At 37.5% G+C, this 12,686-nt stretch overlaps 1 protein-coding gene across 1 annotated transcript in view; it reads right to left on the reverse strand.

Moving 5' to 3' along the window:
• Positions 1-12,686, reverse strand: part of CTR9 (CTR9 component of Paf1/RNA polymerase II complex) — a 47,602-nt gene that overhangs the window by 12,751 nt on the left and 22,165 nt on the right. The window contains exons 10-21 of the mRNA XM_006128292.4: positions 12,222-12,311; positions 11,974-12,102; positions 11,669-11,852; positions 11,119-11,207; positions 10,500-10,685; positions 9,274-9,361; positions 8,397-8,545; positions 4,708-4,824; positions 4,387-4,532; positions 2,520-2,591; positions 881-1,016; positions 409-549 (exon numbers count right to left, since the gene is read on the reverse strand). Coding sequence (XP_006128354.1) covers positions 409-549; positions 881-1,016; positions 2,520-2,591; positions 4,387-4,532; positions 4,708-4,824; positions 8,397-8,545; positions 9,274-9,361; positions 10,500-10,685; positions 11,119-11,207; positions 11,669-11,852; positions 11,974-12,102; positions 12,222-12,311 — 1,527 coding nt within the window. The remainder of the gene's footprint in view (positions 1-408; positions 550-880; positions 1,017-2,519; positions 2,592-4,386; positions 4,533-4,707; positions 4,825-8,396; positions 8,546-9,273; positions 9,362-10,499; positions 10,686-11,118; positions 11,208-11,668; positions 11,853-11,973; positions 12,103-12,221; positions 12,312-12,686) is intronic.

The following is a 12,686-nucleotide window of genomic DNA, read 5'->3' on the forward strand; positions in this document are numbered from 1 at the left end:
CTCGCCTTGTGTCTCATTCTCTCTCCTCTACAAAATCTAACATCACAGCAGAAACCTGGGACCGTCCCAAAGAAAATAAAAGCCTCCTGCAGATCCGAAAGGATCTCCCAAGAAACATCATGGTCGAATATCCGGGAAGCTGATGCCTTGCCAGCATACCAGACACCAGCAAAATGAGAAGTAATCTACATTGCACTTGCAGCCTGCCTCCAGACTGCCAGCGTGTGTGTGCGCGTGACCTTACTCTTAAGAATCTGTGCCAGTAAACAACCCCAAAAGCAATCCTGCTCCAGCCCACCCTTTGTCTGGGTTTGTTCCTTAGCAGAGCTGAGGCAGCGCAACAAATACTTGTCTTAACTCGTCACAGAGTTTCTCTAAATTATAGAAAAACTGAGAGAAAAAAACCACCCTTCCGCCACCACGTTTCTTCTCCTTTGATCCTTCTACTTCTCCAGTGAACATCAAAATATTCTTGGTCTTCTCCACATATTGGGCTCTTTGTTCCAGAAGTTTCTTCTGCTCTTCTTTCTCTCGGAGGCGTTTTTCCTCCTGAAAGAATCAGAACAAACTAACCATTACCAGGACAATGCACTGAAGACATGGAGAAGCCTTAGTCCAGTTCAGAGATCACACAGTAACCATGGAGGGCCTATGCTATAACTAATACTGGGGGGTTAATTCTGTTCTCCCAAACACCACTTTTATATTTCTTTCCCTAAGGCCTGAATGAACCCTGTTTTCAATATCCCTAATTTTAACTTCTAAGTTTTTATATTAAAAACATCTTGAATATTTACTCCCTGAAAAAATTCTAGGCATCAACACAGATATCGTGGAAAGCATACCCATTTAAACACACACTATTACAGGGAATACAAACCTGTTCTTTAAGCAGTTTTTGTCGGAGCAACTCCTTTTCTTGCTCTTGCTTGGCACGCAGTTCTCTCTCTTCTTCATCTTGCTTGCGGGCACGAGCCACATGATACTGAGCTTGACTCAGTAAATCAGAGCATTGCCTATAACATTCAGTGTTTTCAATTAAAGAAAATAAGTTTCTAGTCACATCCTACATGCTAGAAGGAGAAATGGTTATAAAAAAAGCACATATCACAATACTAAAGTTGTCCATACCACTGAACAAAATACAAGCAATCTGAAGTAACTTAATGTAATTGTTTAACTCTACACATGACAGATTATTTTTCCTTTTAAAATCTATTATAGTGGTATAACTTTCATATCAGTTTATTCATTCATCTTTTGAGATATGGATTTTCTAGTAAGCTTTTTTTTTAAATTTAACCCTGAACAGTTTCCACACAGAATGCTTTTCAAAGCTACCTTGTTTAAAAAAAAATTAGCTACTTCAGTAAGAAAAAATCCTTAACATAACGAAGAGTTTGAACTCATTTGTGCAGCTTCACAAATATTCCCTACAAAAATCACGCATTTGAAACAGCTGTAAAACCTCATCCAAAAATATATTGTGAAGTTAAGATTGTATATGCAGAGCCCAGATTTTCTTAAGTTGATTTAGAACCCTAAATCTCATTCAAAAGTGGTTTAGGAACAGTAGAGCCTAAATTCCATCAACTGTCAATAGGATTTAGGCTCCCAAGTATGCTAAAATCACTTCTGAAAATGGGATTTAGGCTCTTAAAATCAAACATCACAGTGCCAAGTGCAGCCCTGTCTAAATGCCTTTAAAAATTGGGGTCTAAGCACTCACTCAATGGAAACAATGAAGTAAGTGCTCTCAGTTCAACCCCTTGTAAGCTAGTGTTCATTGTGAAGTTACCTTTATTAATATGCTCACAAAGTTTCTCAAATGCAGAAAAATATTTTTCTGCCCACAATTTTAGAATACTTATAAGAACTTCTACTGGTATTATGGTCTGTCCATGATAATCTTTGAAAAACCTGAATTTGTAAGATGTGCAATGAATAAAGCAGAGCTTTTTCATTAAATATGCACCTTAAGAGTTATCTGTTTACTGCACACCTAAGCTAGATTGGCTCAAATGCAAATACATAAATAGTATATATTATTTAACTTCAAGCACTGGTAAAAGCCACCAAAAAGCTGCCTCCAAAGCACAGTTATTGCATGAACTCATTCTGAAGTCCTACCACATCTTCAAATAACTGGTTTTACCATAGCACTTAACTTCACTTCTCCCTGAAAGCTAGCTAGCTGTGCTCCAGTCTGCTAAAAAAAAAATCAAATTATTTTTTAAATGGACAGTATTTGACACTTACACAACTGCTCCCACAACCCCTACAACTCATTTTCATAGTATTTTGCTCACACTTCTTAAGCTTAGAAATATATATTCCACTAGAGGGCAGACTCCAGGCTTGTAGAGTTCTAGCCTCTCAGCTGCTGGAAAAATGAAATTCAAATGGAAATGCTCGCAGGGACTTTTCTATAGTTATCATTATTCTCCCATTATAACAAACTACTGAGTTTAGTTCTAGAAAGTACTCTATTTTAATAATAATAAAAAAGTAATTTTTACCTGGCTTCAGTAGCAGCAAGAGCCAAATCAAATCTCATTTTATCTCCTACTTTACTTAAATAACTGAAGTATCTGGATGGAAAACGAAAAACAAAAGTGTACTGAAATAGTGGACATTTCGTATTTCATTTAAGGTTATATATTCCCTATTTTGCTTTACTTAAACACCCAACTAAATTAAAAGGGAACATATCACCTCAAAATTCTGCAGCACTACAGATGTGGTGTGCTGACTTTTATAGCTCTACTATGTTTGGGCCTTCTAGTACAGAAGAATGCTACTATGTTAATACTTTTCTAAAATAAAATGTCCTAAAACGATGACAACAATTATTGCCTTTTCCCACCTTTAATTAAAAAACTTCATAAAACATTTTATAGGCTTTGTACAGTGTAGGGACAAACATTCAGCATTCAGGAATGTTTAAAATGTTTACAGTGCTGCTGTGGACACTTTTATTAAGCCACATATTAAAAAGATCTAAGGCTTGATAGTTAATTAATTTTTTATTTTTAGAACTCCCATTAATAGAAGTTCAAATAAAAATTCTCTATTTGCTTCTATATTGAAGACAAGTCTCATCTCTAGACATAGATATGTCAGGTAGTTCCTATGTACTGTAATCCTCTCACAGCAAGCAACTGAAGTCGCAGAAACAGAGAGCTTTTTTGGAGACAGCCTTGAAAAATCATCTCCCCACACCTCCTTACAGCCTTAGCTTTCCCTGCTTCTGCTGCACCTGCCTAACTCAGTCCTGCAACCCTGCCATTCGTAGTCCTTGCTGATGACAGCAACAGAAGGGAGTCTAAAACCCTGCTCCACTGGCTCCTAAGTATGGTGTTAACTACTCAAACTTATCTATTCTACTTCAGATTGTGATGACCACTAAAACTGCAGTGAGAAAGGGAGGAAATAGAGAATACATAATTTTTTCCTGCTAAAATTCTGTCCTGACCAATTTACATGTTCTTGACAAAAGGACAGACCTCAGAAGAGGCAGAAACGCAGGTGAAAGGGGACAGATCCACAGACTTTAGACATTTTTGGCTTCTGGAAGGCACATTACCACATTCCGAACCCCTTTAAAGGTAAAGTCTCAATCTGCAAGCAAGGAATTATCTAGGTTTATTTGACCCTGGCTTAGCATAGGGGGCAGGGTTTCATGACATGAAGGTTCCTTACAGACTTATCTTTCTAGATCTTCTGAAGTTTCACCAAAGAAAGAGTTTTGCTATAGAACTTTTCTCTGCTAGACTGACCTTGCTTTCTACGGTGAAGAAAAAAAAAAATCATCTGACACACAAAATTCATATTGCCCCCTCAAGTTTATCCTAATAAACATTCAGCAGCAAGAGTAATGTGTGTTGGAAGTCTGAATTCCCCAAGATAGGGGCATCAACTCCACTTAAAGAAAAAGATTTTTATTTAAATTTGTGTGGAAAATAATTAGAAGCCTTTACATGGAAGAAATGTTTTGATCAATACTAGGAGCAAGGTATTTATGAGCATGAATGAAAAATAGGGTAAAATGACTCACACAAAGTAAGTCCCTGATTTAACAAATGTATGAAAAAGATACATTTACTAGGCAATTTTGCCTCACATTTCAGAGTCGTGCTGATGTATGTAAAGCAAGTGACTGCAACATCAGTTTGGGTGAACAAACTATGTGGAAGTAGATCAGAATCCCTCATGCTGATATGACTGGCTGACGTTTCTTCAGCAGGTCTGACTGACCAAACTAAATGGCAATTGATTAGAAACTATGAATGAGAACAGAATTAGAGATGCCAGCTGGCAAAGGGACTAGTAAAAAAGTATTCAATTTGTAAGTTGAAAGCATTTTTTTTACTGCATATTTGTTACCTGTGGGCTAACTCCAGTTCTTTCACAGCATTTAGTACTTCCTTCAGGTTACTTTTTTCATCTTTTAGGACAGAGGTGGCTAACCTCTGAAGCACTAGAGCCACGTTAAACATAAGGACTGTATCACTGGGCGCTACATGTCTAGCCTGTGAATGAAATGCACATCTTTTATATAGCAAATGACATATGGATGGTTATCAAATAAGAGAGTCTGGATTTGAAGTAAAGAGATGTACAAATGTACAATAACCCCATAATATGAAACACTGTTCATTAAATAAAAAAATAATTTAAAAACTGCTACATAGATACACATTTTACCTTCAGCAAAGTCTGTTTGCATTCCTGTAATTTGCCACATTTGAAGAGCGCTCGGGCCAAGTACAACAATACTTCAGTATTCTGATGCTTATAGAATTTTCTGAGGCAGTTTTCATACTGAAATGGAGAAATCAAATTACTAAAAAGAGAAATAGTGGCGTTTCAAAGAACTTGGCAGTTATGTATTACAGACAATTTCAAAAGCTTCAGAGGGGTAGCTGAGTTAGTCTGTAACTGGAAAAACTTAAAAAACTAATAGTCTTACAGCACCTTAGAGATTAACAAAACATGTAGATGGAATCATGAGCTTTCATGGGCAGAACTCACTTTTGCCCCATGGTTGTGCCCACGAAAGCTCATGATACCATCTACATGTTTTGTTAGTTTCTAAGGTGCTGCAAGACTATTTGTTGTTTAAAGTTTTTCTAGACAATTCCAAGTATCTTGGATCCTACTTCGTGTGGTGTTTTTTTTTTTTGTAATTAATTACATCATATTGTGTAGCACTATTCCACTTTATTTTATACCATGCTACACTCCCAATTCTTATAAAATCTCTTGGATCCTTCAGGACCCCTGCAAGTCCATAGCTTAATACAATACGATCCTATGCATTTTGGAATGAACATTGTAAGCACAAACCATTCACTTACAGCAATGGTTCTCAACTGGGGAGACATGTATCCCTGGGGATACCCCAGTGACGTCTTTAAGGCATACAACTTATCTAGATATTTGCCTAGTTTTACAACAGGTTACAGGCGGCCCCTGACTTGCGACACGATTGGTTACTGGGGAAGCATTGCAAGTTGGGGGCGTTGTAACTTGAACCCTCATTTACGATAGGTGCCATGCACCATTGTAAATGCGGGCCGAGGACATAAGTTGGGGGGTTTAGCCCCTTCCGCACTTACAAAAATGGTTGTAAGTGTTGGAGGTCGGAACTCGGGCGGTGATGTGTCGGGGGTTTCCTGTACATAAAAAGCACTAGCAAAGTTGGTACAAATTTCATACAGTGACTTGTTTTATACTGCTCTATATACACTATCTGCTAAAAGGTAAGTACAGTATTTATAATCCAATCATTTTATTTTACTATAGTGAAAATGAGAAAAACTATTTTTAGTAATATTTGTGAAAGGGATGTGTTGAGACCTACCCAGAATATGTCAAATGAGCACCAGTTTAATTGTAAGTGGAAAGGAAAGGCAGCATTGTCAGATACAGGAGATAAAAATAAAAACAAAATTTGATTGGTTGACCAACAATAACCCCACTTTTAGGGAAGTAAGTAACTCAAACAGCAGTATGCAACAAAGTGCTGATTACCCCAAATGGAGCAGACGAAAGTTTTTTGTAAGGGCAGAATGAGACAACAAAAAACTAACATCAGCAACTGTCAGGCGAGTGGAGGAGTACCAAAACACCAAAACAAGGTATATAAGCTTGGCTGAAACAGACCAAGAGCGGACGGGTTGCGAATCCAAAAAGCCAGGTCTGATCAACCAGGGCTCCCTCCCCGGCGCTGAATCTCGCTGCCGCATATAAGCTCCGAAAGGGGAACGAACACCAGTCGTAAGTTGCAACGAAAAATCCAAAGAAAGGAAAAGCATAAAGAAAAGAATATCTCCTGAATCTAAGCAATGCTTCTATCTTTTTTAACGTGAGTATTATATAATTGTTAACTCCATAAATTGTTTAAAAGTAAATCAGGAGGGTATATCTATAGGAGAAGTTATTATTTCTTGTTTTTTTTACTGTACTGTTTTTCTACTTTTTCTTTGTATATTATATTGTCTTAAAAAAATAAAAAATAGTGAATTGATTTAAATGGAAAATTAATTATAAAGTAAATAGAAAAAATAAATAATCTTTGACCCTAAAAAGAAGTATTCCTCTGTCTGTGGTTTCAAATCCTTTAAAGAACCAAACCCAGTTACTGAAAATATTGTGTTGTATTTTTTGTCTGATTTAGAAAACAAGTTAAGGAAGGTGACATTTGGGTTATGAGACACAAAATCAGAATCCCAAAAGGGGTACAACAATCTGAAAGGGTTTAGAATCACTGGCTCCCAGTAACCAGGGTGAAAACTACCAGCAGGGGTGCAAATTGTGCAAGAAAAATAACTGTTGTAATAAGTATGTTAATTTAAGTTACCAAATTTAAAATTGACATTCTTTCTCCCCACCCCCCCAAACACTCTGTTACCATAACCTGAAATATACTTGATTTACCTATCTTTCACACATGAACACTCAGAGGAAAAAAGAACAGTCAGTTTTAATAAACGCATACCAAGTTGGTTCTATCCAGTCAACTCAATGTTCTTTAGCACAGTAACTTATTTAAGTGTCGCTGAAGCATAAGGCAGGCACAAATGGCTCACAAATGGGATTCATAGGGAGTTTGCATTGGTCATTTCCACCTCTTTTTGATCCAGTGACTGGCTGTCAAACAACATGCCATTTCTCTTTTTTACCCCTTGTGTAAAAAAGTTGTGTTTTTCCTTGCTGCTTTTTATTTAAAAGACTTGCATCAGTTCTGATTAGGGATGTTAAAATGTGGGTAATTGTGTAACTGCTGAAAATCTCAGTGGTTACACAAACTTGTAACATGGGGGAAGCAGCTGGCTCCCTGGTAGTTGCTGTGCAGCAGAAGCCAGCTTTTAAGCTGGCTCCTGGTGTACACTAGCTCCTGCATGCCACCCTGCTCCCAAGGAGCCAGCTACCATTCTGCGCTACAGGTACATGTAACCGTATATCAGGGCAGCAGCACAGAGTGACAGCTCTTTTAAGCTGGCTCCCATTGCCGCCCCCATGTTTTTGGCTCTACAACAGAGCCAACAGCGTGGGGTGGCCACCAGCTCCCCAAGAGCTGGGTGGGAGCCTGCATAAAACCGTTAACAGTAAACCCGGGTTTATTGGTTAACTGTTCAAATGGTTATGCTTTTACATCCCGAGGTCTGATCACTTGAGGGAAAATATCTTTCTTCAATTCCCTCATATTTCAAACACATGAGTACAAAGTATCTCGATAACTGTTAAATGGGCAAGACTCACTGATTTCTGGGTTGGGATTGTGCTTTGTCTCAGTTTCTGATTGTAATTTATGGCCAAAGATTCTATACTTGGTGAGAAAGCTATCTTGGCTTTGCATATTTTCTGTAGAGACTCCACTACTGTAGTAATTTGTGGCTATAGTAGACTACGTTGTTACGTTTAATATGTTCTTCCCATAGACACCAATATTGGTGCTATTACCTTCAAATTATCTGAAGCTGCCAGCAATGTCTTCTAGGGTATGTCTAGAGTACGTTCATCTGTCAAAAGAGAATTTGCAAATTTGAAGATAATTTGCATATCTTCCTCTGATCGCATTATCGGAAGAGTTTTTTTTTGAAAGTTAAAGCAGTTTAAAAAAACCGTTTAAAGAACCCCTCACCCCCTTTTTCGAAAGAATCCTGGTACACCTCATTTTTTAAGGAAGAAAGTGTATTTCAAAAAAACCCTGTCTAAACTGCTTTCACTTAAAAAAAAATGCTTTCAAAAAACGATCGGAAGATATGCAGATTAGCTCCAAATTTGCATATCTCCTTTCGAAAAAAAGAACGTAGTCTAGATGTACCCCATATGTTATTCCTTTATTATCTCAATCCAACATTTTAAATGGTTCATATTAAGGAGCTTACCATCTGCACAGCACTGATGTACTGCTTCTGTTCTACATAAATGTGTGCCAAATTCAGCCACACATCACTGATATCAGCTGTTGCCTCTCTTACTTGGGCAAAAACATCACGAGCCTCACGGAAATATCCTTTGTGTGCCAATACAGCTCCTAAAGGGAAAGTTAAATAAATGCACAGTATAAGCTTACAGACTTACTACTATGTACTACTATCAAAGTTACAAGAACGTTCAGAGAAAATTGAGACAATTAACTGCTTGCTATAGCAAGACATTCATCCTGAGATCAATATAATATAGCACCTGCAAAAAACAAAAATGATTCTTGAAATGCTCTGCAGATTATATATTAAAAGAGCTAAATCCAAGAACCACCGCCAGTGAACTACTAAATGAAATTCAAGCATAATAATCACCTATGCTAGTGTTTCTCAATTTTTTTTTTATAAAGTACCCCTTATATATATTAAAAGTACCCCCTTTAGGTAAAAAAAATTATAAGTACCCCCAAGTACCTACAGTTTTCAGACAATTTTTTTCCTACCATTGCAACACTTTGTTTAAACAACTTAATCACAGCCGGGAAGGTGATGAAATTTTGAGGTGTAAAAAGTACAAAAATAATGAAACGCTGTAAAACTTGAAACAAATTCAGTTTTCTCCAAATTTCAGTTGTGTTGAGGTATTCCCCAGACTTCTCTCGAGTACCCCTGAGCAGGGCTTGACAATTAATGTAATCTACTTGCCTGTGGCGAGTAGATTACAAGCCAGCACAGCTGCGCAGTGCTGTCTGCGCATGCGCAGCATGCCGAACCGCGCGGCTGTCGAGCAGGGCTCACAGCCCGAGGGTACATGTACCGTTGGTTGAGAAACACTGACCTATGCCATTAGCAGCATATAAATTCTTTGGATCATTTCTAAGTACTTGCTTGTAGATAGCTAGTGCACGATCTTGATGACGTTTTTCCTACAAAAGGGTGAGAAAAAGATTAATCATTCATCTGTATGGTGTAGCAAGATAAGAACATAAGAATGGCCATACTGAGTCAGATCAATGGTCCATCCAGCCCAGTATCCTGACGGCTGACAGTGGCCAATACCAGATGCCTGAGGGAGGGAACACAACAGGTAATCCTCACATGATCCTTCCTCTGCCTCACACCTCCAGAAAAACAGAGGCTAGAGAAACCATTCCTACCCATCTTGGCTAATAGCCAAGGACCTAACCTCCATGAATCTATCTAATTCTTTTTTGAATCCTGTTAAAGTCTTAGACTTCACCACATCCTCTGGCAAGGAGTTCCACATGTTGACTATGCACAGCGCAAAGAAAAACTTCCTTTTGTTTGTTTTAAACCTGCTGCCTATTAATTTCATTTGGTGACCCCTGGTTCTTACATTGTGGGAATAAGCAAATAGCTTTTCCTTATTTACTTTCTCCACACCAGTCATGGTTTTATAGACCTCTATCATTTCCCCCCTTAGTCTCCTCTTTTCTAAGCTGAAAAGTCCAATTCTTTTAAATCTCTCTTCATATGGGACCTGTTCCAAGCTCCTCATCATTTCTGTTGCCCTTTTCTGAACCTTTTCCAATGTCAATATATCTTTTTTTGAGATGATGCAACCACATCTGTACACAGTATTCAAGATGTGGGCATACCATGGTTTTATAGAAAGGCATTAAGATATTTTGTCTTATTCACTATCCCTTTTTTAATGATTACCAACATTATATTTGCTTTTTTGACTGCCACTGCGCACAGAATGGATTTTTCAGAGAACTATCCACAATGACTCCAAGATCTCTTTTTTGCGTAGTTGTAGCTAAATCAGTCCCCATTACATTGTACTATATAGCTGGGATTATTTTTTTCGCTGTGTATTACTTTACATTTATTAACATTAAATTTCATTTGCCATTTTGTTGCCCAATCACTTAGTTTGGGGAGATCTTTTTGAAGCTCTTCATAGTCTGCTTTGGTCTTAACTATCTTGATACACCTAATATTTTATAACTGATGACTTTACCATACATATAACATAAAATACTTGTCCCAGGAAAGTCAAAGGTTAACAAGCATACTAATGCACAGGTGTGAAATTACCTTCTCTCTATCTCTGGTGGGCTGATGCAAAGTTTGCAACCAGACATTGCCAAGTGCCAGCATGGAGTAAGTGTCATTTTGAGTGGATGGTTGTTTCAATATCCTTTCAAATTTCTTCTGCCCTGGACCCCACTCTTGTTTAGCCAAGTGAAGATTACCAATTAGAGACCAAGCATCTGGATGGTCCTGAAATAAACTCAACCATAATTAACTTAAGTCAGTGGTCCCCAATGTGGTGCTCACGGGCACCAGGGTGCCCGCCAGAGCATTTGTGCGCACCCACCTAGTGACCAGGGCCAGCCCGAGCCATTCTTGTGCCCCGGGCGTCCGGCGCATGTGCGGCCCCACCCCGGCAGCCCCAAAAGGTTGGGGACCACTGACTTAAGGTCTGCTTTCACTCACCCATGTTAGACATCTAAAAACAAGTCTTAATCATTGCATTACATGTGAATTATACGGAAATAAAAAACAGTTTTATATGTAGAAAAAAGAGTGAGCAAATTAATTAGAAGAAATAACTACTTTGGATAACACATATTTGTAAAAAATAGAGAAAGATAGTAATCCAACTAATCTAATTTGAAACATTAGATCTAAAACATTTAAGAGTCTTACTAACCTGATTTATCTGAAGTGCTTCTTTAAACCAATCAGAAGCCTCATAGAAATTGCCTTTATCTCTAGCCATAGCGCCTAACCGCAAATAGCCTAAAAACAGGAAATGATTTTAAATAATCAGCTCAAATAGAATAAATGGGGTCAGACATGGATTTCACAAACTTTGCCTTTACTTTCCTGGTATGTTTAGTACATCAAGCACCTAAAGATATAGTATATTTTTTTTTTCTAAATTTGGACACACATTACATCTTTTTTTATTTATGCTGGAGAATATTTTCTGAATATCTTTTGGAAAGCTTATGTTATTTCCGGCTACATCATTTATGTTAACTAAAACAGTTAAAATTTTTAAACGCTGATTTGACTGATGTACTAAATATAAAAAACATTCAAAAGACATACATCAGTTATGTAAGACAAGCGCTCAGCCTCCTGAAGTCTACTGCAGAACAAAAACCACAAACAAACAAAAGGACAGATGAGGGCCTGAAAACAAAAATCTTTCCATTTGAAGAGGACTTTTGAACCAAAATAGAAGAATTTCTTACAGTCAACATAGTTAGGATGTTCTCTTAAAATGTTTTTATATAGCTTTTCTGCTTCATGGAATTCACACATTGCTTCATATAGTCTGGCAAGATTATAGGAAGTTGTTACTGAGATAGCATTGTAGTAATGCTCATCATGTTCAGCTTCTGCCTTAGCTCGATCCAGAGATGCCAAGAAGTATTTCTAAAGAAAAGGGAGAAAAGAACAAAATGCTTTTTTAAAAGTCATGGGTGATTAATGTAAAGTCAGCCTTTAATATTTTCTTAAATTTATTTCTTAAAATATTTCTTAAAAGGTTTAGTACCTTTGCTTCGCCTAGGTTTCCAAGTCTAAAATGGAGAGCACCCACATTATTCAAAATCTCTGGTGGGACATCAGCCTGCACTTTCTCCTGAAGGATGCGTGTTGCTGTTCCATAGGCTGAGAGAGCACCCTGTGTAATTGTAAAATTGAAGAGGTGGGAAGGAAGAAACAGAATGAGTTCCATGTCTCACTTTATAATTTAAATCAAGTGTATATGGTACACAATGGCACCATTTTCAGCATTAATACCTGTATGTCAGTCTGCTCAAGGATTTGCGCTAGTTCAATCCATGCTTCTACATCATCTGGATACTGTTCTGTGACTTTCTTTAAGTGACCCTGAGAAATACCAAACATCATATTAATCTTCTGAGAGTGTAAGTACACTGTCAAAGAAGGCACCAGAGCTGTTTTTTCAACTTGTTTAGGCTTGAAAACAAGTCTCTCTTCTGTAAAAGATATAAAACCTCAAAACATGTGCCTATGAGTGAATGCTAGACAACAAAGCCAACCTAGTTTTTCGTCACTTAATACCATTTATTTCTCCTCCACACATATACGTTAAGTAAGATATGGGGAAAGTCCTGAATATTTAGAACTGAAAGAATGAATACAAACTTCTTCAAAACTACCACATTCAAATCATTGAAAAATTAGCTGACTGATTTCTCACGTAACTTGTTAGTTAATTCAGACTCAATGTTGTGCTTATCT

Source organism: Pelodiscus sinensis, chromosome 5, assembly GCF_052426305.1.
Source record: "Pelodiscus sinensis isolate ZL-2025 chromosome 5, ASM5242630v1, whole genome shotgun sequence".
Lineage (NCBI taxonomy): Eukaryota > Metazoa > Chordata > Testudines > Trionychidae > Pelodiscus > Pelodiscus sinensis.